This window comes from Gracilinanus agilis, chromosome 2 (genome assembly GCF_016433145.1).
Source record: "Gracilinanus agilis isolate LMUSP501 chromosome 2, AgileGrace, whole genome shotgun sequence".
Lineage (NCBI taxonomy): Eukaryota > Metazoa > Chordata > Mammalia > Didelphimorphia > Didelphidae > Gracilinanus > Gracilinanus agilis.
The window spans coordinates 402,034,035-402,056,875 of record NC_058131.1 but is presented as its reverse complement, the minus strand read 5'-3'; the positions used below and the strand labels follow the sequence as shown (position 1 = coordinate 402,056,875).

At 37.1% G+C, this 22,841-nt stretch overlaps 1 protein-coding gene across 1 annotated transcript in view; it reads left to right on the top strand.

The window, feature by feature from the left end:
* PCDHAC1 (protocadherin alpha subfamily C, 1) overlaps positions 1 to 22,841 on the top strand; it is a 113,139-nt gene that overhangs the window by 37,804 nt on the left and 52,494 nt on the right. Inside the window, exon 4 of the mRNA XM_044664527.1 lies at positions 279 to 314. Within this exon, the coding sequence (XP_044520462.1) occupies positions 279 to 314 (36 nt within the window). The remainder of the gene's footprint in view (positions 1 to 278; positions 315 to 22,841) is intronic.

Here is a 22,841-nt window from a genome sequence, read left to right as displayed (position 1 = left end):
GAGTGGAAGGAGGCTAAGGAATTCATAAAGTGTACTAGGGAATGATCAATTATGTAGCAGATAGATCTAGAGAGAATAATATTTACTGAAGCCAAGGTAGTCATATATTCAAAAGGTAAGGATTATGATCAGAAAAAAAATGCTGTAGAAATGTCAAAGAGAATGAAGATTGAGAAAAGAATGCTGTAGTTAGTAAGTAAGAGATTGTTGGTGACCACAGAGAAAGACATTTCAGCAGATTGATTGGAGACTATTTTGTAATAGAACTCCAGCATAAGGGAGTCCCCTCTCTCCCTACCAGCAGGAGTTTATAGGTTTCTCCTATTGACTCTTGCTTTCTACAACTGGACTCACAGAGCCACATGCACCAAATGTAGCTACAACTGTCAATAGACTAAGATCTTAGGCTAAGTCGAAGGAAAGGCCAGGGGCCATCCAGAGACATTGGGAATGAGATCAGTTGAAGAAAATGACATATAAAACAATGAGAATCCTCAATATAAAGTTTTATTGAAAACAATGAGGAAAAGGAGGAAGAAGAAAGAAGAAAAGGGGACCCCCAACATACAATCTAGGCATACACACTAATGTCAAATATAACTCACATCAGGGCAGCACTGCATTGGGCAGTACAGAGACAAAGGTCCTGTTCAACAGGAAGGTTGTGCTCCAGCTAGAGGGGAGGGTATCCTCCAAAGCACCCTTCTGAGAGTTAGGTTCTTTTGCTTTAATTTTGGGTGGCTCTCTTGCAGATGTCTAATTTACATATCAAGACTCGGGGCAAAATATTATTTTGGGAGTTATTAGAGAGAAAAGATAAGCTGGTGGTAGAGAAGATATTACTTTGGTTATTTGCATATCAGTGAGAATAACAAGCTTGGGGTAGACAAAATATTATTTGGTATACACAGTTATATTAATCTTTGATAAATGATATTGTCAATAAATATTTTTCTGTGAGTATGTTCTATAAGCTTAAAACCCTCCCTTAAGGGGAAGAGTGTCATGATGGTCTCATGACCATCAGGACTAATCTTATAACAATGGTTTCCATGAATATATTTTGTAAGTTACAAGCTCCCTCAAGGGGAGATGACCATGGTGCTCTTAAGACCCAACCTTATGGGGGCAGGTGGGTAGCTCAGTGGATTGAGAGCCAGGCCTAGAGATGGGAGGTCCTAGGTTCAAATCTGGCCTCAGACACTTCCCAGCTGTGTGACCCTGGGCAAGTCACTTGACCCCCATTGCCTACCCTTGCTACTCTTCTGCCTTGGAGCCAATATACAGTATTGACTCCCAAGACAGAAGGTAAGGGTTAAAAAAAAAGACTCAACCTTATTATAGGGATAGAGCCAATATACAATGTTGTAAAGATGTAAAAGTAATAAATCAACTGCTCTTTCTAGGGGTTCAGAAAGGAAAGAAAGAACAGGACAATTCAAGGCAGGACAATGATGTCAAGGAGAGGATTTTATTGTTGAGGAATAGATACCTGAAAGAAAGGAATAGCAGAGAGGAAGAATTTGTAAAGATATTTCCCACATAAGTTCTTGGAAGTTACATGATCTAAATTGTCTTCTTCCCTTCCTTCCCTCCTTCTTCCAGGAGCTAGTAAGCAATTTGATCTGAATTACACATGTATTATCATGCAAAACATTTCCATATTGTTCATTTTATCCATATAAACAGGAAACTCCAAAATAAACCCCAAACAACTAAAGTGAAAAATCATATACTTTGATCGCATTCTGACTCCAATAGTTCTTTCTCTGGAGGTGGATAACATTCTTCATCATAAGTACTTCAGAACTGGCCTGCTTCATTGTGTTGCTGAGAGTAACTAAGTCTATCACAGTTGATGATTCCACTATATTGCTGTTATTTGTATACAATGTTCTCTTGGTTCTGCTTATTTTACTCTGCATGAGTTCATGTAGGTCTTTCAAGCTCTTTCTGAAACTATCCTGTTCATCATTTTTTACAGCACAATAGTATTCCGTCACCATCATATGCCATAATTTGTTTAGTCATTCCCCAATTGATGGACATCTCCAGGGAGGAAGAATTTGAAGATATTGAGAGCAGGCTTATAGAATAATGATAGTTCATATTTCTATAGCAGTATATGTATTGCTTTTCTCATAACAATTCAATGTAGTATATAGTACAAGTATTTTTATCCTTATTTTACAGATGAAGAATCTGATGTACTTAGTGAGGAAGTAAAGGTCAGCTTAGGGAGAAACAGAAGTAACATCATCATATGTACAACCTATACAGAAAGAAGAAATAAGCAATGATTTCAGAAACATGCCTAATATAGTATTACTATATAGTAATTATTGCTATATATTACTATGTAGTAATAAAGAGGATTTCAATTATCTGATCATTCTGTCAATGTACTCTTTCAACAAATGCTAAACATGTAAACAACAGCAATAAATTTCCTTAGTGATAATTTCATTCTTTAAAAGACAAAAAAAGCAAGGGGAAATAATATTCAGAATCTGATTCTGACCAAGAAGAAACAATGGTTTCCTGAAGTAACAATGATTGGAGCTTTTGACAGGGTAGAGGAACCACTCCATCTGAGAATTCATGATGGAAAAAGAGAGGGAACGAAGGCAGGTAGGTGGTTCAGTGGATTGAGAGCTAGGCCTAGAGACGAGAGATCCCAGGTTCAAATCTAGCCCAAGACATTTCCTAGTTGTGTGACCCTGGGTAAGTCCCTTAACCCCCATTACCTAGCCTTTACTACTCTTCTGCCTTAGAACAAATACGTAGCATTGATTCTAGGACAGAAGGTAAGGGTTAAAAAAAAAGGAAACAAGAAGGAAGAGGTATGGTTTGACATACAAATTTTGAGATGTCATATTTTAAAGTATTCAAAGAAAGGACAGATAGAATCATCTAGCCTAAAATTCCACAGAAGTTAGGTCAGGAGGAATGGTAAGCATTCAAAATTGTAAATTTTTTAATGAAGGGGAAATAGAAATATTTCTAAAGGGAATAAGTTGGATGAAGGGATAGATGGGACAATGATAGTGGATGATGGAAAGAAGGCACAGTTATTGGACCCTTATTTTTATTGTTTTTTTCCTGCCAAGAAAAAGAAAAGGTCAGAACAAAAATGGCCGATACATAGACAAAAACCAAGTTAAGAATAAAGACAGTAAGAGAACAATCAATTTCTCTTAATGAGTCCAACTTTGGAGGCCCAAACAAACTATAAACTAGAACACTGAAATAACTAGTGGATGTAATTGATGAGTCACTAATGTTGATTTTTGAAAGATCTCAGAGAATGGGGAAGAAGCCACAAGCCTAGAGAAAGGTAAAGTTGTCTTGCTTTTTAAAAAAGGAAAGTGGTGGTATACAAGCTATGTCAGAAATTCTGAGAAATTATATAGTATATATATTTATGCTATATATACACATAAGTATACATACACATTGGAATGTTCAGGAAGGATTAGCCCCTCTGATGATTAGCTTGCTGAGCCCATTAGGGCTGCTCATTCCTCTTTGGTGTCCATCTGGCATTCAACTCTCATCTGTGGCTCCAAGAAGCTGTAACATGCATAGTAGCCATATTCTGGTAAAATCATCTCAGCAGATGGGCTAAATCAGGTTGAAGATAACCGACAGGTCTCAAACCTGACTGTGACTTAGTGGGATGTCTACCCCAAGGATATGAAGACTTCTCCAGGTGGAATGGACAGATGAGAACAATTTGTTCCAATAGTCACGAAGGTGGCTGAAGCAAGCACTGTGGAGCACTTAGAGCTTCGTCAGACATTGAGGATGCCAAGGTTATCCATTGCATCCTGGCCCATCAGCAGTCATCCTGACTTTTGTCTTGCAACTGGAATTCAATGACTCTGGGAGAGAAAAATGAGACTTTGTGTAACTCTGCCTCACTTAAATCCAATTCACCAGTAAGTCAAGATATTACCCCATGATGTTATTGGTCCAAGAAAAAAGCAGCAATATATATTATTAAAGAGATAATTAGTGAACACCTGGAAAAAGAAACCATGATTAGAGGTATTGGACTATGCAGAATGATGCATACATTTTCAAACACCACTACTATGTGACTTTTTTTTCCTTTTGACTATGCTTATGTGTTGCAAGAAAGGGCTTGCTTTCTAGGGGATGAGGACTTTTGAGAGTTTGGGGGTAGTTAAAGTGACATAAAAAAAAGAAAGAAATGAGCACCAGTGAAACATTTGAACAATACATAGCAGAGAGAAAAATGAAGTTTAAAAAGGAACAGAGACAATGTTGGTATTACTGTGTTAAATTAAATATATATTTAAAAGTCAAACTGCAAGTAATGGAGGTTCATCATTTTATGTGCAAGACTTTTTTCTCTTCTCTATTTTTGGAGATGCTCACGTTTGTTTGTGTCTCTGAAATTAATACTAAAAAAATACATGCAAAAAAGGAACCATGAACAAAAAGAATCAGAATGGTTTTGTTAAGTTCAAGTCATGCCATGGGAAAAAGAAATGAAAATAATGAATCAATAACATGTGTCTTTTTGTAGTTTCTTCTGAATATGCTTAAGGGAGTTGAATCATAAGTTATTTCTACACAAAGAACTGATTTGAATAAATATAGGTATCCCTTGCACATTTCTGGGGTTAGGGACACGGTGTCCTGTGATATGGAAAATCCATGTAAAATTTTTTGACCCACCTTTCATACCAGAGAAGAAGTCTGAATTTCTTTTCTTTTTCCTTTATGGGGTATTCAGTCTTTATTTTTAAATTTGGGTTAAGTATTTGGTCATAGGCTATATAGAGGGCAGTGCTAAACTGTCTCTACATACCTTTTTTTTAACCCTTACCTTCCATCTTAGAATTAATATTGTGTATTGGTTCCAAGGCAGAAGAGTGGTAAGGTCTAGGCAATGGGAGTTACGTCACTTGCTCAGGGTCACATAGCTAGGAAGTGTCTGAGGCCAAATTTGAACCCAGGACCTCCCATCTCTTGGCCTGGCTCTCAATCCATTAAGCCACCCAGATGCCCCTACACACCTAGTTTTTGTTTGTCTTCTGCTGGTTTTTGTGTTCTTTTCAAAAATTAACTTTTTATTTATTTTAACTTTAAAAAAGAAATTAAGTGCATTCATTATATTAAAAGATAAAATATTTGACATTATACAATACTATGTCTTTGCTTTATGCATTTCTGAGTTTCTAAACTTTTTCTGTGTCATCTGCTGGCATTTATACATTGTCTGTGGCTTTCACAAAACACTCCCACCCCCAAATTCCCATTTAGTTTCTTATGCTGATCCCTGAGATATATCAAAACCACAATAGGGAAAGTTGTAATGTGATACAGGAAGGGATTCTTGTACTTCACTGCTGCAAAAGTCTTTAGTTTTATCAGTGTGTATCCACGTTTGATTCTAGTCACTGCCATTATATAACTTAGTAAGTGGTCTTACAGTGTTGTTATGATCAGAAAATTTAGTACTCTGTGGCTAGTCTGATAAATAGCCTCTCTGAAACAACATATGCATAATAAATTACTGAGACTATATTTCTACATTTCATCACCAGACCTGTACTGGAAGAATTCCAGTTTGATTGAATTTTCCTCTTTTCAATTGCTGGCATTGGAATCATATAGACTCAGTCTTGGTCTTCAGAGGCCAATTGATATTTTACAAATAGTTTCCATGAGGTCATGAGATCATAGGATTACAGATCTAGAGTTAAAAGGAATTTTAGAGGTTGTCTGGTCTAATCCTCTCCTTTTAAAGATTTGGAAAATGAGAGTCATAAAACTTAAGTAAATTGTCCAAGATCAAACAGGTACTAAGTAGAAGATCAGGGGTTTGAAAATGAGGTTCTGTGACTTCAAGTTCATTGTTCTTTTCACTGCAGCACACTGCTTCCTATTTTAAGAGAGATATTATGATAATTTAATCTCATTGGGCAACTATCAGCTTTAAGAACAAGTCATTAGTTCTGAAGGATATTCTCCTCAGAATCATGAAATACTTTGGCCAAGCCTAAACGCATCTTATTCCTTTGTTCCACCACCCACCCACCCACCCCGTCCACCCAATAGCAGCATTAGCAACATCTAATAGTGCAGGCTACAAGTTTTTGGTTCTAATTAATACCATCCATTGTTAAGCATCAAACTAAATATTTCTGACCTTGGGCTAGCCATTTTGAAGTGTCTTTATGTCAGGAACCATCCAATTGGAGATAGACAATGTCTAGAAAACTATACTTTGCTTTCTCTGTGTCTGATTCTAATTACTTGAAGCAAAGCTTCAGTGTGTGAAAGAAAAATCTAAAGCACTTTCCTCCAAACTTTTAAGAATCATATACCCTTATTTATATAAGATTATTGAGCACATCCCAATATGTGCGTATTTAATTATTATAAATTATATGCATGTATTGCTATGCTTATGCTAATAACATTAGTATATAATGTGTATATATAGATACATAAGGTTTATAAGGTACTTTCCACATATAATCTCAATTAATCCTCATCAACCTTATAGATAGGTGCTATTATTCTTTTCCATTTTGCAGATGAGGAAACAGAGACCAAAAGAGGTTACATAACTTACCTTGTATCACTCAGCTGGCAAATGTCTGAGGCAGGATTAAAACTCGTCTCCCTGATTTAAATCCAATATTCTATCTACTCTCCTACCGAGCCACTCCTACTAATAATTAAGTACATTACAAAACTTTATGTAAGTAGAAATTGTAAAAGGATGAGATAAAGACAAACTATATTTGAAATGCTCCTCAGAAAGTTACCTATGGTGTAGTGACCAATGTGTTAGTCTGGTCTCACCAGTTTTTTTTTTTGTTTTGTTTTAGGTAGAATAGGGTGAGAAGCACAGCATGAGCAGGTATGGATAGATTGTGGTCTCTATAGCAGATCTCATAACATTATTTCCCCCAAACTCACCTTTTCTAAACTACCCCATTACTGGTGAGGGTACCACCTCACTTCCAGTCCCTCAGATTCACAACCTTGGTTTCATCTTCAACTCCTCACCTTCCATTAATCCAACATATCCACTCAGTTGCCAAATCTTGTTTTTTCCTCCACAACATCTCTACTGTCTGTCCCTTTCTCTCTGCTTATGAAGTCACCACTTTAGTTCCAATCTTCATCACCTCTTACCTTAAGTATTGAATAGCCTTATAATTGATTTTCCCTCCTCAAGGTAATCTCTGCTGCAATCCTGCTGCTCTATGGGGCAGCCAAAATGATATTCCTAAAGCTCAAGTATGATCATGGCACTCCCTTACTCAATAAATTCCCAGTGGCTCCCTATTGAGTCTCAAATGGAATGTTATTTAATCTTAATCCCATCTTTTTCAATTTTTCATGTTTGTGTTTTTTGAAGTACATAATAATACATTAGAACATGTTTATTACTTATAAATGAGTAAATATACTCAAAAGTTTTACTGATGAGGTATTTGATTAAATAAATTTGGAGGCAATTGATCTAAAAGACCAAATAGGTAGCAAGCAACTGGGAAAATGGTTAGTGCCACAAGGCATGGAATATAATGTGAAAAATTACTGCTCTCATGATTCTTATATTCTACAATGTCAGGAAACACACCACTCTACAATAAAGAAGGCCATGAACAGGGGGACTGTATTTGGTTCTATGCCCAGGGTCTGGGTTCAACTCCAGCTTGAGCCCTGAATACCTAAGGGAACAAGAGAATGTAGGTTAGGAAGTTGACTATACTGAATGAATACTTCTCAAAATGGCACAGAGTATAAGAAAGGGAGATGAATATCTAGTGACTATTTCCTAGGTGGGGAAAGACATTGAGTGGAAAACTGTCACTGATAATTGTTGTAGTCATATTTGTCCTATTCCCAGATTGAAAGCTCCTGATTTCTCCCACAAATTTCTAATTAGTCTGATGTCCAGGATATCCTTGATCTATTATTCCTGGGACTTGAGTTACTTTTCCATTTAATGGTCCAAAGATCCATTACTCTGATTCTGCATTGATGAATTCTTGGAAAGTACTATGACTTTTTAGCAAATCTGTCCTCTTTTCACATTCCCAGGAAACATCTAAATCATTAAATCTACATATCCTATGGAGGAGAGATGAAAACTATATCCTATGTGTACATTGATTTATGAACCAATAAATGTTTTATATGCAGCTAGGATTGAATGAAGTGGTTGGAGCAAAGAAATTATCCCAACATAAGAGCACAGCACAAAAATGATCATGGGGGAAGTGTGATGAAATTTTAATTGTATAGAATGGTCAGGATCCAAAGATGATATTGCACTTGTGCCAAAATACAACTCTTGACTTCCTGAGAAGTCACTTAACTTTCCCATACATCATATTTCCTATTTATTCTTTGGAGTTGGTTTGTCTAGATTTATGAGAAGAAATGTATGGCTCTCTATGAGGTGAAAATATCATAAATCATAATAGCTGACATTTACATAGTATTTTGAAGTTTGCAAAGGACTTTAAATGTACTATTTCATTTGATCCTTGCAACAGCTAACAGTGAGACAGCTATTATTAGCTCTGTTTGACTGATGAAGAAACTGAGGCCCATGAAAATTAAATAACTTGTCCATAGTCCCACAGCTAGTAAATCAGAAGTGGGATTCAAACCCAGCTGTTTCCTAACTTCAAATCAAGCATTATTCTTCTGATACAACACTGTCTCAGAAAGTATAATAGAATGGTAATTTGTATGTGTTTTCTTATTTATCAAAGATACAAGTTCAGTCTTGAAAACTGAGAACGAAAGCAAAGTATAGCAGAATTGAGGTCAGGGATTTTAAAGATATCTGAGTCCATTAGGATAGAGAGGCTATATAAATAGAACCCAGTACCAACTCCTTCTCATATATCATGCTGGCTGAGCCTGCATTTCTTTGCTTGAGTGTGAATGGAAGAGAGGAAGCAGAAAAGTGTTTTATTTGCTTGTCTTAACTTTGAGAAATTACCCTTTCTTTGCCTCCAAGTTATTTGATTGGGACTTGACTCTTTTTCTATGTTTTATGATAGCATGGTTATCTTAAGATTGTACTTCATAGTGTATCACAGAAGCAGTAAAGACTTAAGAGCATTTGGGTTTGGGAATATTAGCCTTCAGGAAGATGGGTCCTGGAGAGTGAGTCATATGGTAAAAAATAGATGACTTATAGGAAATCCTAGCAAGTTCTACACAGTATAAGGCCTTGCTCAAAGCATATTAAGAAATGGAGCCTCGTTAATTGAAGGTTTTCATGAGATTATTTCATGAACGAGATGATAACTTTCTTAGCACAAGTGCTGAAATGTTTTCTAATGATCTCCCAGAACTCAGAGCTCCTTAATGTAGGTCATTTTGGGATCTTACATTTTTATTCAACTTGACACTGTGCTGTGTGGCCAGCTATTTGAAATAATCAAATAAATGAAAAGAATTGCAGCAAAGTTAGAAGGGCAGGAAGTATTATGGGAAACCTAAGCCACTAATGAAACTTTATATAGACCAGTGGTTGACCTGATAGTGTGAGTTCATGAGTGTTTAAAGGATTCCTTTATCTCCACCCAAAATGTTTTTCCAAATAGTTCACTATCTCCCATTTAGGAGAGGGAACCCAAACTTATGGATCCAACCACTTAGTGTAAATTTAAAAGCTTCAGATATGGGGGTAGAGTGCCCTCTTCCACAAGGGGCCCTTGCTATAGATTCCCTTGGAGTCAAGATTCATTATTGAGTGAGGAAGGGCAAATATGACACCCCCCCCAAAAAAAATGGGAATTGGGTTTTTCCCCTCTCTTTTCTTTTTAAAAATATATAATCTTTTTCAATTACATATAAAAAAGATAATTAGGTTTTGCTACATTCTCTGGCTGATTATGAACCCATTCCCAATAAGAATCCTATAGGAAATCTTTAAAACACAGCTTAAGTATAGCTCATATTTAAATCTTTCCAAAAGAGATGAACTGAAGTATCATTTAGAAAATTTACTCAATGTACAATGAGTAGTAGATCTTGGGCACAGGACAGCTAGCCATTTATTTTCTCTGCCACAAAAAAAATGCTTGAAACCCAAAAGAACAGTAAGTGCATTTGCCAACCTTTAAAACATTAGTATTGCCACTATTATACACTGTTATACCCTCCCAAGAAGCAGAAAAGACTCCTAGAAAATCTGTGGAATTGCTAAACTGATAGTTTCAATTTACCACAGGTCTATATTGTTTGAGCAGCAACTCAAGCCTTATGACCAGTCTAGCACGTGTGACTCATTAGTCTTTTCTTTATCATCTCTTCTGAGCAGGATGTAGCTGTGGTTATCACTTCCTGCCAGGCAACCAGCACCTGATTCAATGATTTGGATCTGTAGAATTCAAAAGGTAGCAACTAAGGTTGGAAACATCCATCTCAGGTTCACTGTTCAATTGGAAAAGAAAGAAGAAGTGGCAGAAAGGATTTCAGGTCCAGTCTCAGGATCCCCTGAGCAATCACTGCTAGGGATACTGGAAGTGAGAGAGAGCAGTTATCTCTGCTCCCATTTGCCTTTGCTGGAAATCCGAAGGAGAGCCGACAGGATACTAAGTATTACCCTTGAAAGAGAAGTGAAAGCAAGAACAGACTTGTTTCTCTTTTTAAACCTTAATCATTGCCTGGCTTTTCCTGGATCAGTGGTTAATCCTTTTTGATGCAGTCCCTTCCCCCCAAAAAACAAACAAACAAACAAAAAACCTCAAAACACATTGTCTAGGAAAGTAATCAGAAGCCTCTGGTCATGCATATTCTTTAGTAGTGAATGACAATGTAGACTCATCCCCATAAATGCTTCTTTGTATGACTCCTATCATCCTAATGTCCCAGTCCACAAGGACAAATACAGTATGGCTACATCATCCCAAGGCATTAACTCTTTAATACTGAGACAGAGTACTTGTGGCCCATGGATGGAAAGAGGTCAGGGCATAGACCCATCCTCATGCATGCAACAGAGAATACAGCCCTAATGTGCACCAGTCGAGAAGATATGGGAGATTTCCCTAGTTAAATTGATTACATTAGCCTTTGTCTTTTATTAGCATTCAAACATATTAAGTAACAAATTATATATTTTCATGTGCCTTAGTAGAAATGCATTTGTTTGAACCATTCCTGAGAACAGCTTCTTGTGAAGAAGAAAGGGGAATATGAAGGCCCTATGGAGCCTTGGAGTGGAATGTAAGGTTGGTGATACAGAAGTTGGGAAGAATTCTGAAAGGCGAGGTCAATGCTGTCTACTTTAGAATTTTCCCTAGGACAAAAGCATTATGGACCATCAATTTAAATCATTAAAAAAGAAAGACTTTTTAGCTATGAAAGCAATTCAACAAAACACCAAAGAACATGTATATTTTAATAATGAAAGTAATATCTTAGGAGTAGCAGAAGACAATGATTTATAGTATAATTAGTTTATAGAGAGAAGGAAAATAAAGTCAAATGTTTTATTTTTTTATGGCTACCATTTCTGTGTTAGTTCAAGCATTATAAAATGCTATTTGTATGTCCTCTCATTTGAACCTCACAACACCCCTGTGAGTTACGTACTACTGATCTCCATTTTCTAAATGAGAAAACTGCTACTAAGAGAGGTTAAGTAGTACTTAGAATCACACAACTAGTAAGTGTCTGAGGTAGAATTTGAACTCGTCTTCCTGTCTCCAAATTTAGTACTTTATCGACTACTACACCTAACTGCATCTCGAAGCATTCATTTTGTATATCGATAGCTCCATATTATTGGGCTAACTTGCATATCTTTAGTTAAATATGATCAAGAATAAGATCTTATGAAGCAACCCCATATATCTTTCAATGGGCCAGACTTTGTCAGATAACAACCAATGATATAAAAGCTATAAAAGGAGAAGCAATGGTCTTCATTCAGACTAGTGTCTAAATGTCTTTTCTCTGTCAGCTAATCAAAATCTATATATCTTGGTGATGTCTGAAAATTGTGGAAATAAAACAAATGGACTCAGCCCAATGAATAATTTGGCACACTAACCTACTTGGGAAAGAGGGTGTTGTTTAGGGCCAAATTCTCATCTTATTTAATTCTATGGATGAAAGCCCAAGAATTACAACTGAGAAGAAGCAGGGCCAGTGGAGGAATAATGGGCCTGCAATGATAGATGGAACCTTGGAACACATTTCTAGTGACAATACTGGAAGCCAGAAGGAAGCTCAAGAACAAATTTAGGAAAGTGGAGAAAACTCATTTTCTGTTTCCTTTTAGAGACTTTTAAACAAACACAAACCTTACTTAATGAAGATTGATTTAATCGGCTAAGGATAGTACCTAATTATTGATTTGTCTATTGGTTTTTCACTAAGATTTTGCCTTAAAATTTTCCTAGCACCTCATTATAGTTTTTTAATATTGTAAAATTCTGTTTATTTGTTAGCAATTATCAGGATAATTCAGAAACCAAACCCTCTAAACTGATAATATTTAGGGCCTACTAAATGGCTTAGTGGATTGAGAGCCAGGCTCAGAGATGGGAGGTCCTGGGTTCAAATTTGGCCTCAGACACTTCCTAGCTGTGTGATCCTGGGCAAGTCACTTAACCCCCATTGCCTAGCCCTTACCACTCTTCTGCCTTAGAACCATTGGTTCTAAGGCAGAAGGTAAGGGTTTAAAAAAGCCCCGATAATATTTAGACAACTGAAGAAAAAAGCTAAGTTGTGACTTTTCCTTCAGTTGGTATATTGTATCAGATCTTGGCCTCACCTTATAAATAGGAAGCCATTAAAAGTTAGTAGTTAGGAGGGAGAGATTCCAAATATGCGGATAGTTAGTGAAAAGACATGGAGTTGGCAGAGCAGCTGGATGGATCAGTGGATAGAGAGCAAGGCCTGGAGATGGGAGGACCTGGGTTCAAATGTGGCCTCAGTAACTTCTACTCCATATGACTGGGGGCAAGTCACTTAAACCCTATTGCTCAGGCCTTACTACTTTTCTACCTTGGAACCAATATACAGTATTGATTCTAAGATAGAAGGTTAAAAAAGGTTAAAAAAAAAAAAAAAGAAAAGTTAGTAATGGGTCTTCAATTGGACCAATTTATATAGGCTTCAAAATACTGGAGAATCCAGCTCACTGTCTTTTTCATACAGTATAATCTTTTAAAAATCTGAGATTAACCTCAAAATTTTGAGAACAAGATGTTCCTGAAAAGTGGCTAGTGTTCAGTATTTGCCAAAGGTGGGAATGGAATCATCCAGACATAGCATGTTTTAGGTAAGTTTCTTCTGGTTCTACCAGTAAGTAGACTTTCATTATTTGTTGTTAGATTAATGAAATCCTTAAGTAAAAATTGCATCTGGAGTCAGTGAATACAGGATTTGTTGGTAATACCATTGCTACTCATCATCACATAAATATTATTACCCTTTTTATCTCAATGTGAGAAATGATTTATCAAAGCCTTCTTTGACATTTATATCAATTTTAACACACTTTAGGAATGCCTCATCTGCTTACCAGTTTTATATCAGCACTGTTGTTTTGAGATAGAAAAAGCACTCTTGCATCATTTCTTGGAATCATATCTAGCCATAGTAAATTATTTTCTTTTATGACTTAGCAATGTAAAGGGTCTTTTTTTTAACCCTTGCCTTCTGTCTTAGAATCAATACTGTGTATTGGTTCCAAGGCAGAAGAGTGGTAATGGCTAGGCAATGGAGGTTAAGTGACTTTCCTAGGGTCGCACAGCTAGGAAGTATCTGAGCTCAGATTTGAACCCAGGACCATCGGTTTCTAGGCCTGGCTCTCAATCCACCAAGCCATCTACTTGTATGATGTAAAGATTCAATGTAAATGTTCTACACAATTCTCCACAGAAGGCATGGTATAGTAGAAAGATATAGATGAGGATGTCCTAGTTCTAGCTTGGGTTCTGTCATATATAGTAGGCATAAACTACCTATACTTGGGCAAATTGATTCAAATATCTGGGCTTAATTTTTCCCAAATATAAAATGAAAGGTTGAGGTACGATAAGTTTCTTTCCAGGTCTAAAATTCTGTTATTCCAATATGTATAAATCCACCTTGGCTGAAGAAATAGCCTAATTCTTGTATTTGGTGCAAAGAATATAATATGTATCATTTGTCCATGCAATTTTAAAGTATTACTAAACATAATTTCACATAGTCAGTGTTAAAAGTTGGGCAGAATGAGGTAGGGTATTATCCCAATACTTTTAGTCCAGGCTGATCCTTGATGCTTGATGTCTTGATGCTTTTGATTGGATAGAATCAACTGGTAGGATGCCTACCATCAATTGTAGAATGGCATCCTCTTCCACTAAAAGCCTTTTTATGGTTCTGTGGACACTGTCTAATATCACCATCCCTGATCAAAATTGTGAAATCAGAGGATCTGGGTTTCAGTAAGCCCAATTTTGTGCCTTTCCCCTTGAACTTTGTGTTTTCTCCTCAGAAATCCAATGTCATCATATTCTTCCTGTCATCCAAACCTTTTATCAGGAAGGGAATTGATAAATTAATTCTTGCCTAGGTAGATATAACTGATAAGTTTTTCTTTTACTCCCTCTAGAGGTATTTGCATTTAAATAGGAGAAGAAGCTTTATTAAGCTAAAAGAATGACTCTCTAATTGTAGAATTTCAGGAACCACAAACTATGGGGAAACTTTTCTCTTTCCTTTTTTTTTTTTTGCACAGTAGGTGTGAGATACTTAACAGTCATGAAAGCTCACTATTGACTTCCTACAGTGTCTATGTGCCTGCTAGTTCCTTCCTGAGGTTCCTTCAAAAGCCAAACTGCTTTTGGTAGTAATTTTATTTTATTTTTAACATTTAATAATATTTATTTTTTAGAAAAGTTTTTGGTGGTAATTTTAGAAAGTACTAGAACCTGTGATTTTCCTGCATATAATTACCAACAGGAAACCCTGCATGCCTCAGTAGTGGTCCACTGCTAATGAGGCAACTTCAAAAGTCTTGAATATCTATCCTTGCCAGTTTCATTGGACCACTAATGAGAAGCCTGGCACCTTTCAGAAAGAGAGAGAAATACTTTCTGCCAATACTTTCTGTGGAGTTCCTTGTAGCAAAGCACTAGTCCAGTTGCTTAAATGGAAAGGAGTGTGCAACAATTGTGCAGAAGGTAGCCCAGCCCAGTCCAGAAGAAGTAAGCTTGGGTGGAATTGAGGAGCCAGCACACTTCCTTTTCCTCCTTCACCATTCAAGCTGTATTTAGAGAAATCCCTTCAAGATAATTAATTATCCTAAATTATTAGAAGAAAAAAAGCACTGAAGTTATATTTTTATGATACTAAATGTCCAAGTAAAAGCTTTTAAAAATTGATCTTGATTCAAGGATCCATGTGTTGACATCAGGGATGCCATAGATATGTACATAAATACATAGCTACACTACAAAAGGTGTGCTTTCACTGGTGAGGAAATTCCTCTACCCATGCAGACATGCCCCTTCTGTGAAATTGATAGTTTTAGGGACTTATCTGGGGCAATGAGAGGTGGAAGTGATTTGTTCATATTCCCTCAGTCAAGTATATGGCAGGAATGGGACTTGAACCCAGGTCTTCCTGACTGTGAGATTAGCTCTTTTTCTAGCATTTTGTATTCTCATATATGAAATTATAAACCTATGTGTATATATACACATGAATATATCTTACATACATAAATGCAGACATAATTATAATCAGAAAGAGAACTGGCAGAGTTGAAATTAAATTTCATTTTATCACTTAAATTTAGATAACTCTTGATTAACCATGGTAACCATGGGCCTCATATGTAGTCTATATTCATCTAACCCTACAAAATGGAAAGGCTTCCAGCATTGGGGAAGCAACTATTTCAAGTCTCTAGCAGCCAATCTAAGTGCAGCACAATAAATGCTTTGGTATATAGTCTCTTCAAATACAACTTGAGTGAATGTGTATGGTTGTTAACTGCAGAAGACCAGAAAATTATAAGACCCTTCTCCAAAAACCACTCTTTAAGAGTGAATCTCTGAGTGTTGTGGAAAATACCTGGGACTTCTGGGTTAAGATGACTGCAGAGTAGAAGCAGAACTCTTACTCTCCTCACCACTGACCTATATATGATACCTCAAAAGGTCAAAAAAACAAGTTTAGATGAATGAAGGGACTCTGCAATAGGGCACAACATTGAAGGTATGTGGGATTTGGGCATTTCCATGCTATAAGGGGGTGAAATAGCTCCCATCAAAACGCAAGCTGATCAACCCTCCCCCACCCCACCTACGATGCCAGAGTCAGAGCCAGCACACCAAAATCAGGGCAAGCATGGGACAATCTCTAGGTTCTTGGCAGCTGACTAAGAACACCAAGGACTTACTCCTGAGAGCAGCTAGACTTGAGACCCCAGGAGGCTGAAGAGTGTGGACCTTGGGCACAGAGATGGAGTGGAAAGGGGAGAGGGGCAGCACACAGTAGAAGCTGGGTAAACTCAGAAAAGTAACATCAGGCAAAAACTGCTCTGTAGCTCCATACACATGGAGCCTTCCCTCCTCATTCAGACTTCTGACTGGGAAGGAAAAACCAGAATAGTGATGGCCAGCAATGCCCAAGAAATACAATCTTCAATCATTAAAAGGAACAAGAGAAAGACACCAACCCCGGATAATTTTTATGGAGAAGAATTCCACACCACAAAGGAGACAGCAGAGGAGGACAAACAAGTAAACACATCGAAACCTTCCCCCCAAAATGGAAATTGCTCACAAGCTCTTGAAGAGTTCCAATATGAGATCATAAAAAAGGTGGAAGAGATTTGGCAAGAAAAGTGGGAAATGGGTCAAAAAAATATCACAGTTTAAAAGACAAAATTTCGTACTTGGAAATCAAGCTTCAGAAATAAAATGAAATGATAAGCAAAATTGAAGACCAGAAATTACTTGCTGAGGGGCAGCTGGGTAGCTCAGTGGATTGAGAGTCAGGCCTAGAGATGGGAGGTCCTAGGTTCAAATCTGGCCTCAGACACTTCCCAGCTATGTGACCCTGGGCAAGTCACTTGACCCCCATTGCCCAGCCCACCCTTACCACTCTTCCACCTAAGAGCCAATACATAGAAGTTAAGGGTTTTAAAAAAAGGAAATGACTTGCTGGAAGCTATGAAAAGCAGGATAGACAAGATTGAAAAGGAAAATTAAAAGATTATAGTCTAAAACCAGATTTTAAAGACTAGAATTGGGCAAGTAGAAGCTAATGATCTCACAAGACAGCAAGAATTAATAAAGCAAAATCAAAAGACTGAGAAAATAAAAGGAAGCATAAAATATCTCACTGAGAATATTACTGACCAAGAAAACAGGTCTAGAAGAGACAATTTGAGAATCTTCCTGAAAAAGCAGAAACAAGCAGGAACTTTGACATCATACTACAAGAAGTTATCTAAGAAAACTGCCCTGATGTTCTTGAACAAGAGGGCAAAATAGACATTTAAAGAGCCCATAGATCACCCTCTACACTAAATCCTTAAAAGACAACCCCCAGGTACATAATTGCCAAATTCAAGAGTTTCAAAGTTAAGGAGAAAATATTACAAGAATCTAGAAAGGGATAATTCAGATATCAAGGAGCACCAATCAGGATTACATAAGATCTGGCAGCCTCCACACTAAAAGACTGCAAGGCTTGGAATATGATATTCAGAAAGGCAAGAGAATTGGTTCTACATCCAAGGATCACCTACCCATCAAAACTGACTATATACTTTCAGGGCATTCAACAAAATAGAAGATTTACAAATATTTGTAAAGAAAAGACCAGAACTAAGCAAAAAGTTTGATATTCCAACACAAAAATCAAAAGAAAGATGAAAAGAAAAATACCTGGAATATGCTCTCTTCTACTCATTCACTCCTTGGACATTATGCTTACAGAAACAGCCCTAGTGTGCTTTGGATAAAGGACAGAGGAAAATATGGGCAATTTAGTTTTCTGGTTTTCATTAATCACAGGAAAAATAGGCATTTTTTCTTTTAAAATGCTTAGCATATGAGTGTAAGTTACAGAGCAACACCAACTTTAAATGAAATCTAACTGGATCCACAAGGATTAGGCTAAAGCCTGATTCAATAATGAACATATTACTGTTGCCTGCCTAGTGATAACAATTGACTTGAAAGCCTGTTTCTTTACTTTGAAGAGGTGAGAGTAGATTCACTTGTAAGTGAAAATGCATTGTAATGGTGCTAAATGTGGAGAAAGCAAAACTGATGAGAATGATGGGGAGGTCACAGAGTTTCTGTGTTTTCTTATTGGCTTTTTTCCTACTCTGCTGTGATTAATATTGCCAGTATGCCTGTTGACCTCACAGTGGATGTGTTTCTACAAATATAATTAAAGAAGAAAGAGATTGTTTGCCAGGGGATGCTGTTCCAGAGTTTACTTTATAGGCCAGAATGGGAGTGAAACATGTTTTTCAACTGGGCCACTTTCTTTTGCCATTTATGAGCCTTGATGCTCCTTTTGTAGGAAAAAAAGACTTTTATTTTTTATAATACATTATAAGAAAATAAGCAATAACTCAGTGATGAATTCTAAGGTAAGAGAGTGATGAAGTCATTAGGGAAAAGGCTGTCTTTCAGTTCTTTCAGAAGGGCTTGGGCACAGACACAAGAGAAGTCACAGAAAGGTTAGTTAGTTAGCCTGAAGAGTAGATTGGAAGGAAAGTAGTTGTGAGGAAAGCACTTTGCAAAACTTATAGGGGGAAATCAATATGAACTCCTGCCATTATTATTACTCTAAGTCTAAAAAGGGAAAGAACAAGAAAACTTAGACTCTTATGGGTTTTCAAATTCATATAGGATGTTGAAATGGTGGGGTGGGGGCAAGCCCTGTAGTTGGGAGGACTTTGGTTCAAATCTGGCCTCAGACTTTTCCTAGCAGTGTGACCCTGGGCAAGTTGCTTAACTCCATTTGCCTGGGTGGTTTCACTCTTCTGTCTTAGAATCAATACTAAGGCAGAAGGTAAGGGTTTAAAAAAAACGTAAGGGTAAAAGGAGGAAAGGGTACTTTGTCTTTGGAGCAGAAGAAACTAAAATAAAGACAGGGAGTGGCATAGCATATGCAGAATTGTTAACATAAAATCAAAATGCCTCTCCCCGCAGCCATCTGGCCAATTTCTGTTCTCTGTAGGATGGCAAAGACCTTTTGGAAAATCTTATAGAAATACTTCTACTCTCCACCCTTCTCCCTTCATGATGCAATTAAGAAACTTCAAAGGAAAGGGTCAGTTCTAGACAAAGCTGTGAAGTAAAATTAGAGGTGACTTAAATTTGATATCCATCAATTCTCCCTATCTTGAGCTTCTCCTTCTTGCTTCCATTGAGTTCCTAAAGGATCTTACTCTCATTTGGATGTTAATAACAAAAATAATTTACAGTTCTTTTGCTTGCCTTATGATAGCCCAGCAGAGCATGTGGTACAAACAATATGATTTCTATTTTTTAAATTATGAGGACACTGAGAATAAGGAAGGTTAAATGATTTTCCTGGAATCACATAGCTAACATGGTGCTGATATTGTGGGTTGGAGAGAATTGTGGCTCTGAAATTCAGAACTCTTTGTTGGAAGCAGGTCAACTGATTTCAAGTCCAGTAGTTTTTACAAAACACCAATGGTCATCTGATAAAGCTTAACACCGCCAAAGAGTCATTTGTTTTTAATAGGTAAATTATGAAAGCTAATAGAAATGAAGTTGTGTCAGTAGAAATAAAGAGATGAAGGTTGATATTTTTGGGTAAAGTCTCTGTACATAGCTCCTTAACCACTTGCCTGAAAGATTGGTCTTGGAGGGAAGTACATGGAGAGACATCTGTATAGAGTCAACTGGAGAGCAATTTAGTCCTTTATGTCACATTCCTCGTGGAAATATTTGACGTATGATCAAAGACCTCAAAAAGCAGTGAGAGACTAAGTATTGGGATTGATTTTCATTTTGATAGATTAGAGGGGGACAATCTTGCTTATGTTCTTGTAAAAGCATTCTGAACCCCATAAAGGACTCACTTTGACTCCTCTCTTTGTGTTTGTCTTCTGTGAACCTCCAGCAAAAAAAAATTATCCATTTTGAAGGGTCTCATCTATTAAGCAAAGTCAGGAATGATCAAAGCCCAGAAGTCAGACCTTTGAGTTACCACACAGAGATGGCAGCATTTAAGAAGGGAAAGTGCAAGGGGAGAGACAATGAGGTGAAAGCAAAGGTTGTTTTCTTCCTGACAGCTTAAAACTGTGCTCCATTTACATGTCATTTGTTTTTGGAAACAAATGTATGAGGACATAGGCCAGGTCCACATTTGTGTAGTTTAAAGCCCAGGGCTATTTGAGTTCAAATTCTCAAAACAGCAACAGTGGATGGAACAAATGTGGGAATATGGGGGAGTTCAGGGAGGAATGAACAAGAGGGAAGAGCAGGAATCCTAAGGAAAAGAAAATAATAGATGTGGCTCTCTACCCTGGCACCTTTAAGAGAAGTAAAGATAGGGAATAAAATATACAACACTGGTAAAAGTTGGACAGAACAATTACTTGGAATTGAATTGTTGGAATGGAGAAAGGGAAAACAATCAAAGGAAGAGGAAAAATAAAACATTATTAATTGTGGTACTCTAGTCCAGAACATGGGCAAGTAGGTGGCATAGTGGATAGAATGACAAGCCTGGAGTCAGGAAGACTCTTCTTCTTGAGTCCAAATCTGGCTTCAGCCACTTATTAGCTGTGTAACCCATGGCATGTCACTTAACTCTGTTTGCTATAGTTTCTCCCACTCCACTATCTTTGCCAAGAGAGCCCCCAAATGGGGTCAAGAAGAGTTGGATGTGACCGAAAAACTACGGACCAAGAAGTCCAGAACACAAAATCTTGTGAATCTGGATTTCTACACTACATGCTGAAAATGTCACATTATGGCCTATCAGTATCCCTCCAATTATCTAGTTATGACAGCTAGTTGGTGCCATGAATAGAGTACTGGCCCTGAAAGATCTGTATTCAAATCCAGCCTCAGACAATCACTAGCTGTGTGACTGAAAGATTCACAGACTAACTTTCCTCAACTTTTAAATGAGGGAAATAACAGCATATTCCTTGAAGGGTTATTGTGAGGATCACAAGAGAATATTTATAAAGCACTTAGCACACGGATTGGCACAAAGTTGGAGCTAAATAAATATTTATTCTTTTTACCTCCCTCCTCTTTTCTTCCCTTTCCAGCTTCAAAATCTATGATTCCCCAAGAAACAAATGTTCTTCTGGTAGAAGATGAAACAATTTCAGTTGAGGAGATCAGGAAAGGCTTTCTGGAGGAGGTCCTTCCCTTAAACTAAATTTTTAAAGAATGGAGGGAGGGGTTCTTTCTGAAAGGTAAAAGTGAATAAGGAATACATTTCAGATATGAAAGGTTGCCTGTAGAAAATAACAAGAGCTGAACAAAATGTCATTGAGTTTTGTCTGCTCTTGGTTGAGTTGAATTAAATTGAATAGTTGTCCAAATTGACTGGAACATATAGTAAAATAAGATTGGAAATGTAGATTGGAGCCAGATTATGAAAAGCCTTAAAGCCTCTTGGCAATAGGGAATCACTGCAGGCTTTAAGGCGAGAGTTGGAATGAGCAGATCCAAGCCTTGGGAAGATCATTGTGAGAGTTTTGTTCATGGTGGTTTGGAGAGAGAAAATATTGAAGGAAATGATACAAATGAGAAGGGTATTAATATAGACCCAGGGACAGTGGTGAGATCTGAACTAGGTTGGTTGGCAGCTAGAGTGAAAATAAAAGGATAGGCATGAGGGATAGTCTGGAAATAGAATTGCTAAGAATTAGTATCTGATTAGATGTGGAGAGTTAGAAAGAAGGAAGAGTCAGACATTGAGCCTGAATGACTGGACGATGGCACTTAGAACAGGAAGAGAAATTGGGAGAAGGGAAAGATTTAGTAATGAAGATGTTGAGTTCAGTATTACATAGGTTGAGGGTTCCAGTGGTGAACTATTTGGTGTACATCTAATTCCTTTGGGAAAGGTATCAACTTTAGTATCAGCTGGATACATGCCAGAGTCCATCAGGCAATTGATGATGTGGAAAGGAGATTCTTCTCTCTCTCTCTCTCTCTCTCTCTCTCTCTCTCTCTCTCTCTCTCTCTCTCTCTCTCTCTCACTCTCTCTCTCTCTCTTTCTCTCTTTCTCTCTCTCCCCCTTTCTTTCCTTCTATTTTCTTTCATCTAGAGGGGCTCTGTACTTAAAAGTGAGAAGCAGTTTTTACTGTGGAATCCAAAGAATGAGGAATCACACTAGAATAGGACTTTATGGAAGTGTTTATTGGACAGCATCCAATAAGCAGAATTAGAAGTAGAGTGGGGTAAGTGGGACTTTTAAATAGAAAACTCACATAAGAAAAACAGACTTCATAAAATCTGAACTTACTGTTAAATTATAGGTGATTATTAATCATATAAAGGGTCCTTTGATGGTTTCTTTAAATAGCACATTTAAAATATTAGATTTAAAACAAAAAAGTGATTGACCACTTTTAAGAATATATCTACCTTTGTAAAAAATGGCATCTGTATTTATGAGGTTGTAGAGACGACACTTTCATAATAACTTCAGAGAAATCTTAATACGTTAGCAATCATTTTAAGATGAAGAGAACCATATTTAAAATTATATAAGGGCAAACAAAATAACACTTTTAAAGGGATACTGAGAAGACTTCGAGTATATGGAAATTAAACATTTCCAAATGAATA